At 40.1% G+C, this 17,618-nt stretch overlaps 1 protein-coding gene across 6 annotated transcripts; it reads left to right on the forward strand.

The window, feature by feature from the left end:
• Positions 1-8,520: 8,520 nt before the first annotated feature.
• On the forward strand, positions 8,521-14,317 carry Med7 (mediator complex subunit 7). 6 transcript variants are annotated; one of them, XM_029546087.1, is made up of 4 exons: positions 8,565-8,598; positions 9,263-9,464; positions 11,438-11,584; positions 12,170-13,261. In XM_029546087.1, exon 4 carries the CDS (start codon positions 12,187-12,189, stop codon positions 12,886-12,888), a length of 702 nt encoding a protein of 233 aa, XP_029401947.1. In that variant the 5' UTR covers positions 8,565-8,598; positions 9,263-9,464; positions 11,438-11,584; positions 12,170-12,186; the 3' UTR covers positions 12,889-13,261. The 6 variants fall into 6 exon arrangements, with proteins under 6 accessions (XP_021068464.1, XP_021068466.1, XP_021068463.1 ...); XM_021212805.2 differs by lacking the exon at positions 9,263-9,464 and having other exon boundaries at positions 8,521-8,598; positions 12,170-14,317; XM_021212804.1 differs by lacking the exon at positions 9,263-9,464 and having other exon boundaries at positions 8,552-8,767; positions 12,170-13,193.
• The last annotated feature ends 3,301 nt before the right edge of the window (positions 14,318-17,618 follow it).

Here is a 17,618-nt window from a genome sequence, read left to right on the forward strand (position 1 = left end):
ATGTGTCCTTATTACATGTTGGAGCATCTTCAGGGTATATGCCCAGGAGTGGTATTACTGGATCTTTCAGTAGNACTATGTCCAATTTTCTGAGGAGCCACCAAACTGTTTTCCAGAGTGGTTGTACTAGCTTGCAATCCCACCAGCAATGAAGGAAGTGTTCCTTTTTCTTCACATCCTCACCAGCATCTGCTGTCACCTGAATTTTTGATCTTAGCTATTCTGATTGGTGCGAGGTGGAATCTCAGGGTTGTTTTGATTTGCATTTCCCTGATGATTAAGGATGTTGAACATTTTTTAAGGTGCTTCTCAGCCATTCGGTATTCCTCAGTTGAGAATTCTTTGGTTAGCTCTGTACCCCATTTTTAATAGGGTTATTTGGTTTTCTGGAGTCTAACTTCTTGCATTCTTTGTATATGTTGGATATTAGCCCTCTATCAGATTCAGGATTGGTAAAGATCTTTTCCCAATGTGTTGGTTAAGGCAAGAAATCTTGAAGTGTGATACTGGGAGAAAACAAAGCCAAACAATTACCAGCATTGGATTTTAAGATTTATTACAATTTGTTGTCATAGTCCGTCACTGTCCAGACACTAGACAAACCAATGGGGGGAGAAGAAGCCTGGAAAGAAACTGAATTTTGGTAAAGAAGCAAAAGCAACTCACTGGAGGCAGGATAATCTTATAATAGAAGCAACGAGACACCCAAAGACCTTAGCTCATCATAACAATGAACAAAAGGCATGGTGGCACACGCCTTTAATCCCAGCACTTGGGAGGCAGAGGCAGGAAGATTTCTGAGTTCGAGGCCAGCCTGGTCTACAAAGTGAGTTCCAGGACAGCCAGGGCTATACAGAGAAACCCTCTCTCAAAAAACAAAAAAACAAAAACAAAACAACAACAACAAAAAACAATGAACAAAATCCAAGCCATACGCCTGCCTGTAAAATGTCAAACTGCACCACCACCAAACATATAACCTATGAAAACACAAGCTCTTCTTTGTCAGAACAACAACAGAAGGAATCTGCTCTATGAGAGAACTTTCCAGATAACGAGGAGATAAGCTACAGAGTGGGAGAAATAACTTGCAAAAGGCATCTCTGATAAAGGTTATTACCCACAATATTAAAGGACTCAAACACAGACAGCACGTGTGTGGGAGATGGCTCAGCAGGTAAAGGAGCTCGCTGTGCAAATCTGCCAGCCTGAGTTTAACCCCTGAAGTGCACAGAAACGTGATGAAGGGGCACGGGAAAAGATGGTCAACATCTTATGACTATGGAGATGCAACTGTGGATCTGTTGGAGTTGCTAAAATTCAAAATATTACCAGCAAATACAACAGGAGCTCGTCCCCTGCTGTGGGGAATGGAGTTGTACAGTTACTATGGAAGACAGTCCGTGTTGTTTTGTTTTTGACAAAGCTAAGAATCCTCTTGCCATGAGCTCCAATAATCACACTCGTCAGTCTCAAAATGAAAACGTACATAGGGACCCAGTTTCTAAAACCTGGAAGCAACTGGGATTCTCTACCCCAGGTGAATGGATAAGGAAGTATGTTTACTTGATGGAAAGTTATTAAATGGTAAAAAAAAAAAAAAAAAGAAGATACAAAGTCAGAAAAGAAATGGAAACATCCTAAATGAAATAGAAGAAAACTACAGAAAACACTATATATGACACTGAACTATATGATATTTGAGGAATGGCCAAATCATTCAGACAGGGGGTGCAGAGATGGCTCAGAAGTTAAGAGTACTGACTGCTCTTCCAGAGGTCCTGAGTTCAATTCCCAGCAACCACTTCATGGTTCACAGTATGTATAAGGAGATCTGATGCCCTCTTCTGGCGTGCAGTCATATATGCAGATAGGATGCTGTGTTGATAATAAATAAATAATTAAAAAAAATCATTCGGACAGCAGAAAGGTCAATGGCTTGTAGTACCTGGAACACTGTATGTGCAACACCTCAGACAATAAATCCTTGAGGAATCAACACTGGAAGGTCAATACATTATGAAACCCTAAAAGCCCAAGATCCCTGTCACCCATTCAGTCTGGGAAAGAACTCCAGCCTTCAAACGTGAAGGACTGTGTAGACTGCCTCAAATGTGAAGAGCTGTGTAGACTGCCTGAAATGTGAAGGGCTGTGTAGACTGCCTCAAATGTGAAGAGCTGTATAGACTGCCTCAAATGTGAAGGACTGTGTAGACTGCCCTTTGGTGGTAGCAACGAACAAAATAAGGAACCCTTCCTTGTTTAAAATGGTCATATTTGTCTACCATAGATTTTTCTTGCCTTAAATTTTATTGTTTGAATTTTATTAAAATATCACTTGGCTTAATTATTGAGTGTTGCCCTGGCCCCCCTTGTTGGTTGTGCTGGAGAATAAACTCAGAACCTCAAGGTGATCAACAGTACCACGAGCTACATCCCCATTCTCCCTCCCCTTAAAAAGAGGCAAAATGGACCTTGATATAGAGCGATACTGAGGCCAGGTAGCTCGTCCTTATACACACCTCATATTCAGGACACATGGAAGCGTTTTCTTCTTGCTTCCATCTTTATCTGTAATCCATCTCTCACTAAAACATATTCCACAGTGGCTACATTCTAGATTGTCTGAGCCACTGGCCAGGTAGGCCAGCAACTTATTTAGAGCTGCACAAATAAAGAAGGTGCACAATTACAATTACAGCTTTAATAAAAACAGGGGAACAAGGTGAAAAGACAACACAGCAGCCATGATGGTGGGTGGCACTCGAAGCACTTTCCAGTTCCTGCATTTGGAAGCAAAAAGCTTGAAAATGACTTCTCTGTGAGATGGGTGCCTGGGGTCTGTTACTGGATAGACAGTGGAGAGACCCAGAGGGCCTGGTTATCCGAATAGAAGGTGAGAAATAACACGTCAGCACTAAGCACACAGCAGCCTGGCAGGGCTGTGTAGGACAGATGGAAAGCGGGAGACTGTGGGGGAGATGAGCACAGAAGCCACAAGGCCTGAACTCAACTGATCTAGTTACTGCTACCCCCTGCTGGTAAGACAATGCAAGGAGCAAAGCGAACTGCTCCTCTGTACCAGGCTGTACCAGGTCTCTGTTCTTAGGTTAGTGATAAGTTTGTTTATATCAATAAAGCAACAGCAACAAAAACAAAAAATGATTATTATGGATTGAAACTATAGTGTATATTTCATAAGAAAACTCCTTAGCAACAATTTTCACTGGAAGTGCATCCTTTAGATTATATATATAATTTTTATTTTTCAAATTATATATATATATATATATATAATATACACTACATATACATATATATGAATGTATGTATATGTATACATAAAATGCACACACATATAAATACACACTATATGTTACTATATATAGTATATATTACAAGATATGAATAAGCAGATGCTGGCCACATTCATTTGCTAGCTTCTAATCCTTCTACTGAGACAGATTAACAGGCCAGAAATACAATATAACTTACAAACAACCCACAGATTATTATTTATGAACCTGCTTTCTATCAATGGTATCACAATACCAGCAGAATCAGTGAGATTCTGAGGTGCTGAGAAAAATTAGATTCCTAGACACAAAAAACCAACCAACCAACCAAACAAATGGAACCTTGATTCTTACCTAAACTATGCATGGAAATAAATCTGTCCAAACTTAGAAATCTCAATGCAAATCTTAAAATCATAAAAACCCCTTACAATGGTTGGATAAGCATAGGTTCTTGAATTGGATGAACGGAGTAGGAGCCATGCAAGAAAATAAATGATCGGCTGGAGAGATGCTCAGTGGTTAAGAGCGCACGTTGTTCTTGCAGGCAGGCAACCTGGGTTTGATTCCCATGTGGTGACTAACAACTATCTGTATCTGTAATCCCAGAGGATCCAAAACCCTCTTCTGGCCTCTGTGGGCACCAGGCATGCATGCAGTGTGCATACATACATGTAGGCAAACACTCATACACATAAATAATAAAAATAAATCTTAAAAAATAGGAATTGATAGGACCTTGCTGAAGCTAAAAACCCTTGCTGTTTAAAAGATACTATTAGGAAAAGTTAAAAGACCAGCCACAAGTTCTAAATAATATTTATGACACATATATTCAGTAAATAAGTTATTATACCTAGCGTGTATGTGAGTGTGTGTTTATGTATGTGTGCGCTCACACAACTCTGCCATTTTTTCAAATTGAGGGAGAAAACTCAAGCAGTTTTTCAAGGTGCATATAGCAAATATGTAAAGGAAAGATCCCTTAACACCAAATAATGACAAATTCAACTGCAGCTCATCAGTCAGGATGGCAAAGCAAAAGCACAGTTAACCAGGGCAAGCTGAGATGCAGAGCCATCACAACCCAAAGGTTTTAACATTACATTCACTGGCTCCTGAGCTCGGGGAGAGGGCATGGATGTGCGTCTTACAGGGAGTGCACTAGGTTCCTTTCAGACTCTAACTCAAGACCATCATGGAGACCTTGGTCTTGTTCCAACTGCTGTTTCCATTACCCCTGCAATATTCACCTCTTTCCATAGTCACAGCTGACTGCCAAATTCAGCATCTTTCCCTCCCTTAAGTGCCCTCTGCAAAGCAGCTGGCCTGAGCCCACAGCATCATCACACATGTGCATTATTTTGTCCTCACAGCCTTTATCACTATTCAGGGTTCTTATGTTTGCATCCTGTTAGTCTATGTCTCTCTGCTGGAACGCTGGGTATATAGATGTCTTTATCCTTCTAAAACAGAGCCTGGCATGATGGAGAGACACCATAAAGATGTATTGTATAGATGTAGTTATTGTTAAATTTAAGGTTTAAATTTTCCATTCAGATTTTGCAAATGCAGTAAATATTACATAAAAATAAGTGTTTATTACAGCCATATTTCCACCAGTTCTGATCATAATATGGATTTCTTAGGCACTGTTCCTTTGTATTTTACTGAAAAGACCACCTAAATGAGACTCAAGAGGCTGACATTCTACCTCGATGATGTCCCTAGCTGTAAGACACTTCCACTTTGGGCCACATCCATAATTTTATCTCAGGATGAAAAAAAAATGAGTGCAAAAAACAAAAACAAAACCTCAAGTGTGAACCGAGATGCTCACAATCCAGTGATTATGATAGCCAATGCTGAGAGGAAAGTAAAGTCACGCTGCAGAGCTATGGCTATGTAGATGCTGTCTCTCAATTAAAGTCACACGATAGCTTCATTTGAAACTGATGACCATATACTAGTTCTCAGTTATCTAAGGGGTTGCTTTCAATTGCTCATGGCCAGATATGGTGCAAAGATACCATGTGGAAAATTGCATACATTAAACTTACATTGTGTTTTAAAGGGTTCATCAGTTTGAAGAGAATGGTACAGAGTATCCAGTCTGGTTTGCCAAAGTTGTGAATTATCCCCTTGTCCAGTGTATAGATGCTATTATATGTAGCCTCTTAGTAGACACCATATATTATCAGATTTTGTTACATTATTGCTGTTTGTGCTCAAGTAATCTTTCTTTTACTTAATTGTGGCCCAAAGGTGTGAGAGGACTCAGTCTGGTTATTTGCATATGTCAATGAAAAGTCATGAAGTAGTTCCTTTAAGTGAATTAGTGACATAATACTTCGACAGAGACCACACTTATAAAATTTTATTACAGTATTTTTTCATAATTATTCTATTTTGTTATTATAGTGGCTCATTTTCCAGTACTTATTTATAAATTAAACCTTATTATAGGTGGGTATATAATAAAACTTAGTATCTACAGGGTTAGCAACTATTTGTGCTTTCAGGCATTCGCTAGGGGCTAGGAAATATATCCCCTCACAGTACAGGAGACAGTTATATTCATTTTGTTATTTACTCACTAAATAGTTCTTGACCACTTGCCCATCTCAGACATTGTTCTAGGTGCTGACAATACAACAGTGAATGAAATGGGAGACGTTTCTATATTCATCAACTTGTATCCGATGGAGAATACAATAGAGTAAATACGTTACATCCAGATGACTTCAGTTGTAGGCAAACCCTATGAAGGATGTTTGTATATGTTAAAAGGTTTGGGGGACCCATCATTTTGTAGAGCTTTCTATAGTTCATGGTAGGGGTATTAGATTTTATTTTATATGTGACAGAAATTGTCTTGGAGAATTTTTAACAGAGTCCAATATTCTATGTCATAGCAATGTGGGACAAAAGTGAAGCAAAGTAACCATTTGGGAGGCTATTGCAGAAACTGGGGTAAGAATGAATAACAGAGTAGTGGGTGTGGTAGCAATTCCTTATATCTGAAACACCGTAAAATAAATCCAGTGCAAGAGATTGGTGTGGTGGATTCGGCGGCATACTGGAGGAAGGGGACACCTTTTGCAAACAGATGCAGTGCATTTGGGTAAAGCTGAAGTTCAGAGTAGGGTCTGAAGTACAGAGGTGAGGGGGTTCCAGGATCTGAATCAGTGGTATTACCTAAGTCACGTGGATGGCTTCCGACTGAGAAGTAGCTTCACAGCTCTAAGTCCTAGGGTGATCCATACCAAATAGGCCAAGTACTGAGCCAGACTGAGTACAATGGGAACTGCAAGTCTCTGGTGCAGAACACGGAGGAGTCAGGCAAACACTTGATTCAGGCGTGTTAAAAATGGACGGATGTGTTTAAAAAGAACATTGACAGGGGAAAACAATGCAAAGGTTACAAGCCAATTAAAAGACATTGGTAGTTAGGAAGAGGTAGCTCTTGATTGGAACCAGAGACCATCTGAATCCAAGTATTGATCTGGCAGTTGATTTTAAAAGCTACCCCTCCAAATTCTCACAGCCTGAGCTGATTTTAAACTATGTAGCCGAAATGACCTTGAGTTTCTGAACTTCCGATCCTTCTGTTTTTACCCTCTATACACTGAAGTTACATATGGGCCTTTAACATTCAGATCTTGCAAGTGCAGTCAAGAATAGACAAAACAAAGTGTTCATTAAACCCATATTTTTAACCAGTCCCTAACATGACATGGCTATCCCTTAAGTAGTCCTGGGGATGTCTTCTATGTTTTATTCTAGTCAAGCTCTCTACCAACTGAACTACATCCCTAGCCCTGTGAACTTACCTTTGGGTGATGGCTAATCTTTAGAAGCAGAAAGACTGAGTGGCATTTTCTTGTAGCTGCCCAGATAAAAGGACATGAAGAAAGGAAACTGCTCTTTGGTTGCTTGTTCTAACTCTCACTGGCAACTTGATCTGTTCTACTGCTGTGCCATTCCTTTGCCAGTATTAGAGCCAAACATCTTTGGGGTTCTAACATGGCCTGGAGAGCCGCAGCTCTCCAGGGATCTTCCAGGTCTCCAAAGCCAGGTGGGGTCTGCTGAGACATCCGGCCTCTTAGACTGAGCAACTACAGGATTCTCAGCCTTTCAGGGGCTGAGGCAGCCACTGCTGGACTACTTGAACTGCGTCTTGTAAGTCACTCTAATAAGTCATGTATACATATATATCCCTGTGCATACACACGGTCATTTTACCAGTGTAATAACCCCTAGTACACTTTCAGTAAGATAATAATTCGGTGGGTATAGGAAAAAAAATGAAGAGCCCTTACCTTTTAGAAGTTCATACCAGAGTAGAGACAAAATGATGGGGAGCATACAACTGTGGAAGTTGGTAATGAGTAGACTCTTTTGCTTTTATGCCTGCAATTCTTCACATATTTAAAGAGACAGAGATTCTTGTTTGTGAAGCAGAGCTGTTTATCTCACGTTTAATTTGCAACACTGCATCTTATAAGACTCCCATATCATCTGTTAACAGTTCTCCCTCTCCCTCTCCCTTCCCTCCCCCCCTCCCCAGTGGGAAAGGCCTAAATGGAAAGATTTCTTGTTGGTCCTGTTGGCTTGTTTCTATACCTCTGGCTTTCCTGAGGCTGGGAAGAAACATCTGAAGCCAGCCTGGGCTACACAGTGAAATTGCCCACTCCCTTCATTTTAAAAACTTACATTAAGTTTTTTTACACTTGTCAGTTTGTGGAAGAATTGTCATAGACAGCTTTGAATTCCTTAAATGAAAATAAAAGTGAATGGAAGGGGGAAAATGAAGGTTTAGGGTGTTATTTTAATCATGTTAACAAATATCTCCATATATACGAATATATCACAGAGTACAATCTTGGTTTTTTTAAAAAACATTTTTGATGAGGTTAGCGTTGATATAATTTTTAAATATATTGCTTATCTGTATTTTCTGACTTTTAGAGAAGGCAAGTATTTAATTGTAAGAGTCTCATATAAAAGTGGGGGCTGCGAGGAATGGAATTACTAGAGAGTACTTTCTTCTACTAACAAAAAGTGGGAAGAAGTACTCTCCTGACCTGACCTAGAAACCAGACAGATCTTTCCCGGGAGAAGCGGGAGATGCGGGAGTGCGCATGCACAACATCTTCAGGGCGGGAGTAGGGCTGTTATAGGACAGCCTTGGTAGCCAATGAGAAGCCCGCGTCAGAGGCTGCTTCCTGAGAAGGCAACCGGAACTTGTGCTTCCGCTGCGCTGAAGAAGTCACTACCAGAAAAGCAAGAAAGAGCTGAGGTGAGCGGGCGGCGGCGGCGGGTGGCGACCGCAGCCTGAGCCTGTCTCTCCGCCCCTGCCCTTGCGTCTCTCCCGGCGGTGCGGGACAGCCTGGGACGCCCGGGCTCGCCTTCCTCCCCGGTTCCTCCGCGGAGCCTCCCCGGTGCCTGAGGCCGGCGGCCGGCGGCAGGTACGCCGAGTACCGCTCGCTCCGGACGACGAGCCAGACGGGAGGTCCTCGTCCCCACGCCACGGTCTTTTATAGTGTCGTGGCCTGAGCCTGCCCTGTCGCCATTGGTGAAGTGACAGTAGCCGCCTGGGAGCGCGGGGGCTGGGGGAGGGGAGCGAGCCTGGGTCGGAGCCGGATTCATCCGGTGCCAGACTTCCCGAGGGGACCCGGTCACGGGGACAAAGTGAGCCAAGTGTCTGAGCTTGCCACCCTTTACCCCCCCAAAGCACCCACTAGACCCTGCATTTTGTTAGTGTGAGCGAGTTACGACCTCCAGCGGCTTTGCAAAGTTCAGTTTGAACCGGTAATGGGCGGTTTCTGCAGGGTGGCAGGCTCTAACGCGGGATGCCCAAGTTATGGGGGTTTGCACTTGCGCCCGAAAAAAACGGAATGCAGATTCCCGTTGTACAGTTCCCCCCCTTCTGCCCGTTGGGAATTGGCTTTTTGTCTCTACAGTCAAATTGGGAGCAGTCGTACCGTCATGAAGATCGGAGTGAGGATGCCAGTCGGTCACTTGTTAAAAACCTTCGGGAAACTGCGGGTTTAGTGTGGGCGTGGCTAAGGGAGGCACAGATCCCCAACTTCAAAAGCCCTCGGGGGATGAAATTTAGGCCGGATGTGGACTTGATGTGGCTGCAGTTAGACTTTCGCGTTTTAGGTATATACACCCTGAATTAGCTCGAACTGTTGGACAATCTGAAGAATTTGGAGTTGCTTCCCTCAGATTTAACGTATTGGCAGTGTACAGAACCCGAATGTTACTTGCTCCTGTTGTTGTTGGGCAGTGGCTTTATCTTGAATCTCAGATCAGTGTGAAAAAGCACTCAAGGAGTTCCTCATTGTGTAATGTACTTAAATTGGAAAAAGCAAAGGTTATTTTGTCCATATATGTTGGGATTTAGGTTTTAAATTTATGTAGAAAAGATGCAGAATGCTAATGTGTTAAGAAAACTGTTCTATACTAACTCTACTATACTGTAAGATGTGGTTTCCTTCAGAAACCTTGGAAAATATTTGAAGTATGAAATTTAGCAACGGTGTTTTGTTGTTGTTTTTGTTTGTTTGTTTTTGAGACAGGGTTTCTCTGTGTAGCCTTGGCTGCCTGGGACTCACTCTGTAGACCAGGCTGGCCTCGAACTCAGAAATCCGCCTGCCTCTGCCTCCCAAGTTCTGGGATTAAAGGCGTGCACCACCATTGCCCGGCAACAACGATGATTTTTGTCAAGGTGTATAGAGAGTTTTAAGTGTTTGGATGTGGAAACCACTGTACAGCAAAAAGCAAAGTGAACGATATGAGATTGATAGATGCCATATGTAGTTTGATTATGGGAAAGAATAATAAATAAGGCATATGACATTTACATATAAATGTTCTTTCCCAGAGTAGGTTCCAACATATGCCTACCAAAAGGAGTCAGACATGAAAAAATAGTATATCATGTACCATATAAAAACACTCCAAATACAGACCCTTTTTTCTTAGTTTTCAGAATATGTGTTTGTTCTTTGAGAATTTTATACATACACACACAAACACATAAATGTTTTGATCATACCCACTTCCACACTCTTCTAATACCTCGCTGACCACTACCATATCTTACCCCCACTTTTATATATTTTTTAAATATTTACTTAGTTTTTAAAGATGGATCTTTAGCACAGGCTGGCCCAGCCTCACTGGGTAGTCCGAGCTGGCCTTGAACTCACAGCTATCGTGCTTCTCAGTCACTAAGACAACAGCATGAACCATCATGCCCAGGGCAGCTTCGGTGTTCTTAAAAAATGTTTTAAAAATAACAGTAAATAAAGTCCTCTGCCAAACCTGTGGTGGACTCTGCTGCTTGTTTTCCCACTTTGTGTGCTTTATCAGATTACCTAGAATATGTGAGTCCTTAATGCTAGCATCCTTTTCTAAACAAGCAGAACAGATCGTACTTCATGATCACATGAAGTCTGGCAGGCAGCAAGAGTACTCTTTAATAGGTGAGAAGGGCTTGAAGAGATTAAAAATAATAGTGAGATTTCCAAGTGATGCTGTTTTGTGTTCTCAGAATTTCCTTCATAGACAGTTCTCAGAATTTCCTTCATAGACAAAGTTTGCATACCTCAACTTGGGTATATAGTTAGATATTAGAATTGTTGTTTCATGGCTCTCACTTCTGTTATCTTCACTGCAACAAACATGACAGTTCAGCATTTTTAAGTCTGATTCAGTTAAGCAACAAACTATCTGATGAAAGCCCGCAGTCTTGGGTGAATAAAGTTAAGAGCCAGGACACAGCAGGCTGTAGGACCAGAACAGGTATTGTGAAGAAGACAGGGTACCTGGGAATCAGTGACTAAGTAGGTTTAAATGGTGATTCTGCAGTAAAAATGAACTTGCTATTGCCCACTGTCAGTTACAGAACCTGCCTTTACACTTGAATGTTAGAATCATAATTGTGGTGCTATCGCAAAGTAGACATAGCAGACCTTTTGGAAGGCAGAGTCTTTGGTGTGCAACTTTCTGCACCTTCCCTGCTCTATTCCATTAGTCTAACAAGGAAGTTTTGTTTTGTTTTGTTTTTCATCAGATCTTCATAAAGCCATAGCTTTGCTTTATTTTCTCTTTGCTTCCTCCTTTGCCAGGATCATCTGTCCCTCTAGGGTGAAATTAGCATACCTGTTGTCTTGGCTGGCGTATTTCCCATCAGGAAACTTGAAGATAATATGGTCTGAACACACAGTGAACTTCTGCACATCATAGTTGTGTTGATCTGGCTGCTCTGGTCTTTGGTTGGTACTTTTTTCTCTTATTAGTGAAGTTTCATGACACAGTGACAAATGTCACAAGACCCTCCCCCTCGCACCCTGCCCTGCTCTTTTTTTTTTTTTTTCAGTATACTTTGCCCAGGTCTATTTTTGAGAAATTGACAGGTCTTCTGTGCTCTGAAAGGATTGTTTTGTTTTGTTTTTGCCATTACTGCTGTTGTGGGTGCTTGCCTTCCACTGAAATGTGGCCTACGTCTGAAGACTTTTGCCGGTATGCCCCAGTAGATAAACAGCTAATGTGGGCTGCCCAGCTTCCAGTTCCCTCAGATTTTCTTTATAGATGAAAAAGATGTAGCTTTTGTTTTATTAACTGTTGTTGAAAGCACTGAAGAAATAAAGGAAAATACATGGATATTAACATAATATTCAATTAGAAAATGATTGACAGCTATTCCCTGTTGTAAATGTTATTTTAAAATCTAAGATCATCTTGTCTTGGACCCTGTACTGTCAGAAAAAGGAAGAACATATTCTAAAGTCACTAATTGGGGGCAGCAGGGAGAAGGTGGTGTTCATAATTCTTTTCTGAATCGTGTTCTGTTTCTTTAGGTTCTTGATTGTCTACAATGGGTGAACCACAGCAAGTGAGTGCACTTCCACCACCTCCAATGCAGTACATCAAGGAATATACAGATGAAAATATTCAGGAAGGCTTGGCTCCCAAGCCTCCCCCTCCAATTAAAGACAGCTACATGATGTTTGGCAACCAGTTCCAATGTGATGATCTTATCATTCGCCCTTTAGAAAGTCAGGGCATTGAACGGCTTCATCCTATGCAATTTGATCATAAGAAAGAGCTGAGAAAACTCAATATGTCTATACTGATTAATTTCTTAGACCTTTTAGACATCTTAATAAGGAGTCCTGGGAGTATAAAACGAGAAGAAAAGCTAGAAGATCTTAAGCTACTTTTTGTACATGTGCATCATCTTATAAATGAATATCGACCCCACCAAGCAAGAGAGACTTTGAGAGTCATGATGGAGGTCCAGAAACGCCAGCGCCTTGAGACAGCCGAGAGGTTTCAGAAACATCTGGAACGAGTCATTGAAATGATTCAAAATTGCTTGGCTTCTTTGCCTGATGATTTGCCCCATTCAGAAGCGGGTATGAGAGTTAAGACTGAGCCAATGGATACTGATGATAACAGCAATTGTCCTGGACAGAATGAACAACAAAGAGAAAGTTCAGGTCACAGAAGGGACCAGATTATAGAAAAAGATGCTGCCTTATGTGTGCTAATTGATGAAATGAATGAAAGGCCATGAAGAATATTCCTTTTTTCCTTTTAGTAAGTAGTATCATATATTAGTTTATTTTCTCTCAGACAGTCTTAAGAGGTATAACTAAAGATACTAAGAGACTTTTTTTCAATTGAAATGCTGTAGGTGGTAATTTAACACTAAACATAGGCTAGCAAGTATATTTGAGAAATTGCCATAAAAAAGCTGAATGTTTGCTATTTGGGATAGTCCTATTTTTTTGGAGTTGGAATAAAAACTTGAAGTAATAACAAATTGTCATTCTTGGAAAAAAACTTATTTGCTTCAACTAATAAAGGGCATCAAGTGTACATGTGAAATTATAAAATGTTTAGATTTATTCCAAAATAATATAGAAAGTTTATTTTCCTGATTATCGTTCCAGCAAACTCTGTATCACAGCTTTTCTCCCTCCTTATTCTCCATCGAATTTTTGTTAGGGACTTTTCTTCACCCCAGTCAGGTAATGATGTGGTTATGGTCCAGCTCTAAGAGAAATGTACATACTTCACCTTCACAGATGGATACAGGCTTCCCCAAATAGATACCTCTATTGAGTAGCTACTCCAGTCTCAACATATCTTCTTTTCTGGTTTGTGTTTGCTAAGATTGTATCCTGGTCACTTAGCCAGTATGCCATCCTCAGAAGAGTCTTGCTTCCAAAGTACCTACTCAGAATACCTTGTCCAGTTTATATCCTTTTCAAACACATGTATATGTTGGTAGCACAGTTCTAATCACAAAGCTATTTATCCACAACTCAATCCATCTTAGTCGTTACAGATGAGGAAGTAGAGGGTCAGAGAAGTTGACTTAACCAACTAATAAGTGGCAGAATCAAGTTAGAAAGTAGGTATTCAGTTTCATAGCCAAAGTACTGAACTTTGTTTTCTGTCCTCTAGTCTGTCATACTGGAAATCATAACTAGAGCTACTCCAGTTTTCTAATCCTGAAATGCAACCTTGTAAATACCTCATGACACTAGACTCAATTATTTGTTGATTGGAAGAATGACTTCTCTTTAAACATAATCAGGAGGCACGGTTTGTTGGTTAAGACGTCCATATCTTAAGATCGTGCTTGTAATTCTACCTAAAAACCCCTCTTAGTAGGTAGTGTTCCTAAGACTCATGGGAATTAAAACTTAACATTTATGGTTTGGTTGGGCCAAAGTCTATGTGGGATAAGAAATTGGCAAAGATTTTTTGTTTGTTTTGCCCCCTTCCCCCTTTTTTGGTTCCTTGTCATCTCCATCTGGTGGTAAACTTACTGTACAGCCATTTAATAGGCATTGAAAGATACACAATTTCTGTTTCATATACTTGTCTCCTATGGCTTGACAGCAGTCATAGACAATAGATAAAGCACTGCTCTAATCCAACTTTCATATATGAACAGTTGGAATAAAATATGGACACTGAAAATTGAACCTCAATTATTCAGGAATCTTGTGAGATATTTTGAGTTTTTGGGCCATCTAAATGTAAATTTCTACACTCTGGGAGTTGAAAATCAGGTAATGGAGTAGATTTGACTGATGGCCTACATGGTTTAATTTAAATCCTGAAACATCACTGAGATACTAATGTAGGGTAAGAGTGCTTGCTTAGAATTTATGGTTGAAGGAAAGAATGAACTCAGAGTTACAGTGAATACAGAAATAAAAACAAAATCTCCATATTATTGTTTTAAGGATTGAATGAGATTAACAGCTAATATTCTTACCACTCGTTAAAAGTTTTACTTATTTTTGGCATTTGTAGCCCTGGCTGGCATGAAACATACTATGTAGACCAATCTGGCCTCAATCTGAGTAATCGTGCTGCCTCAGCTGCAGTGTTGGAGTTCTAGGCAGGTGTCACCACACTCAGCTTCTGGTTGTATTTTTCATTTGCAAGTAACTGGGAACAATAATGGTCTCAGTGTGATGTTTCTATGCAAGTATACTCCACTGAGTTTTAACTTTAGCAAACCACTGACATTGAACATTACAATTTTAAGAACTGGCTTCATACTGTAATGTGATGCTGCTGCCAATAAGTGGCAGTCTTGCTTAAGTGTGTGGTAATATAGCCAGTTGCACAGAGGACTGAAATGAAACCCAGAGGCACTGCTTATGAACTGCTCACTCCACCACTTTCAGAACTGAACTAGGCTTCACTTATCTGGTTGGTACCTGTTGAATCAGGGATGGCTGTTAAGACACACCCACAATGCAACGGGAAATAGTGCCTAACACCTGGAATCTCAGCATTCTGAAGCATGTAATCAGTGAGCTCTCAAGGCTAAAGTGGGCTACCTTGAAAGACATACTGAAAAGCAGAGTACAACACAACAGAAAAGCTACCTTCAACAAACAAAGCAACCTTGAGTCTTAGAATCTGGGCTCTACTATTAGCTGGGTAGCTCTGATTTGGCTTAATAATATCCGTGGATGCTCATTTTCATTAACCCAGGCAGTTACAGTAGTCACCCCAGAGTAATCCTGTCAGTGAAAGACAATACTCACCCTAATTCCTCTGAAACCCATTCAGCCCCAAACAGTATGCTCAGGCTTCAGGCTAACTAGTCATATGCTCAGAAATATCTGACCTGAAATGGTTTATGAGTGCCCCAGAGGCTAGGTGGTACTTGAGCTGGGGGCCTTAAGGTATTACTCCTTTTGGGAGTAGGGGATAAAAAAAAAGTTCATTATAGGCAGTAACTAACAAAACACGGACAACCTTCTCCTGATGCATTTGAAGGTTTGGGGAAAGTGGGCAGATTGTTAGGAAATGATCAGCACTGATAAACTTCAAGGATACTGCAATCGGGGACCTGAAGGTGGGGACATCACTTGGAATGTAAATAAATAAAATAATAAAAACAAAAAAAGAAAGCAACTAGAAGTGGAAGTAGAGATCTCACTAAGAATGTTACAAGTTCAAATAGCTTCTGTGGCAAGTAAGCCTGATAAACATTGCCCGGTACTTGTGCACATGCACAAAGAATAAAAAGTTTAATCTTTTGCAACTCTGTCAATGAATAGACAAGCAAAACATTTCCTAAGTCTTATAAAGTTAGTATAAGCAAAATATTAAACTGAAACCAGTAATAATTTTTTTAAAGTTTTTTTTTTTATGGCCAATTTGCACTTACTTCAAGGATGTGGAGTGGTAAAATAATGTAACATGCTAAATAAAGGGTTTAAGGAATAAAAATCACTTTCTCAATAGGTGTAAAATTTGTGAGAATTAGGACCCATTCATAAAAAAATAATAAAAAAATAAAAAATTCTGGAGCATGCATTTTGTGGAAAGGAGAAAGCCTTTCCTTTGAGAACAGAAATAAACTAAGGATGCCTGCTATCGAAGCTTCCAGTATATACTAGATTTCCCTAACCAGCAAAGCACAAAAAATAAAGTATTGAAAAAGAAGAAACTAAGAGATCACCACTGAACAGAAAATAACCCTCAGCATAAATAATTTCACATCATCTAAAGATAATGGATTAGTAAACAGCTACTAGTTGTTGCAGAAATGTTAAATGATATACTTTAGCTCAGCATTGCGCCAACCAAAATAAAAAAAAAAAAGTAAACTCAATACTATGTAAAATAGCTTCAATAATATGAAAAGCCTAGAAAAAAAATCTAGAAATAATTGGATATACAGAATACATTTTATTATCACAGTATTTTTTTTAAAAGCCTAAATAGAAATAGAAACAAAATGTATTTGTAGATTAGAATGCTGAGCTTGTAAAGAGGCCAAATTTATCCTGAATTCATTTGTAGTGCCAATGCAAGTTAATAGTTTTCTATCATATTCTAAAATTTGATAAACAGGTTCTGCAATTCATAGGTTTTGTTAAAAGGACTCAGAGAGCCATACCGCCCTTGAAAGAGAATAAAGGAAAGGGTTTCCGCTGCATGATATCAGTATCTATCTATCATGCTACTGTAGTTAAAGCAAAATGTTGCATTGGCAGAAAAATAGGCAGATAGACAATAGGAACACAACTGAAAGCCAGGAAATTTATGTATATCATTTTGAAACATCAGAGAGATGACATTACAAAGGGAAAATGCTGGAATTTTCAGTAGGTGGAGTTAGAATAAAGCCTGCAAAAGTCATCTCCAGGCGAATTAAAGTCTTTACTACAAAATAGCTATAATTTGTTTAGGCTTTTATTAAAAGAAATGGAATCACAGCTGGGAGAGAAGACACAACATGTGGAGGAGCTTCCCTCTAAGCTTGACTACCTGAGTTCAGTACTTGGGATCCAAGTACGGAAGGAGAACTTACTCCTAGAAATTGTCCTCAGACTTTCTCATGGAGGGTGGGCGTGTCAGCCCAGCTGGACCAAGGAGCCAGCTGGCTTTAGGATATTTCAGGTCACCATCTTTGCTCCTCGTATCAGTCAAATTTTTATATAGGCAAATATCTTTTAAACCTCCGAATAAGAGAAGAAATGCTAAAATAAAATACAAAATTACTATTCATAAAAGAAAAGATTGGTTTCTTCCATTACAATAAAATTACATTGTGTTCAGGCACTGGAGAGATGTCTCAGCAGGTAGCAACTGCTGCTTTTCCAAAGAATCCTGGTTCAGTTCCCAACATGGTGGCCTGCAACTATCAATTCCAGAGGGGTCTGATACAGACTTCTAAGGTAGTAGATATGTACAAAGTGCATCTCTCTCTCTCTCTCTCTCTCTCTCTCTCTCTCTCTCTCTCTCTCTCTCTCTCTCTCT

This window comes from Mus pahari, chromosome 14 (assembly GCF_900095145.1).
Source record: "Mus pahari chromosome 14, PAHARI_EIJ_v1.1, whole genome shotgun sequence".
Lineage (NCBI taxonomy): Eukaryota > Metazoa > Chordata > Mammalia > Rodentia > Muridae > Mus > Mus pahari.

Bases quoted from the DNA above. Each gene is read 5' to 3' on its own strand.
- Med7 (XM_021212805.2), top strand. From the start codon at position 12,187: ATGGGTGAACCACAGCAAGTGAGTGCACTTCCACCACCTCCAATGCAG.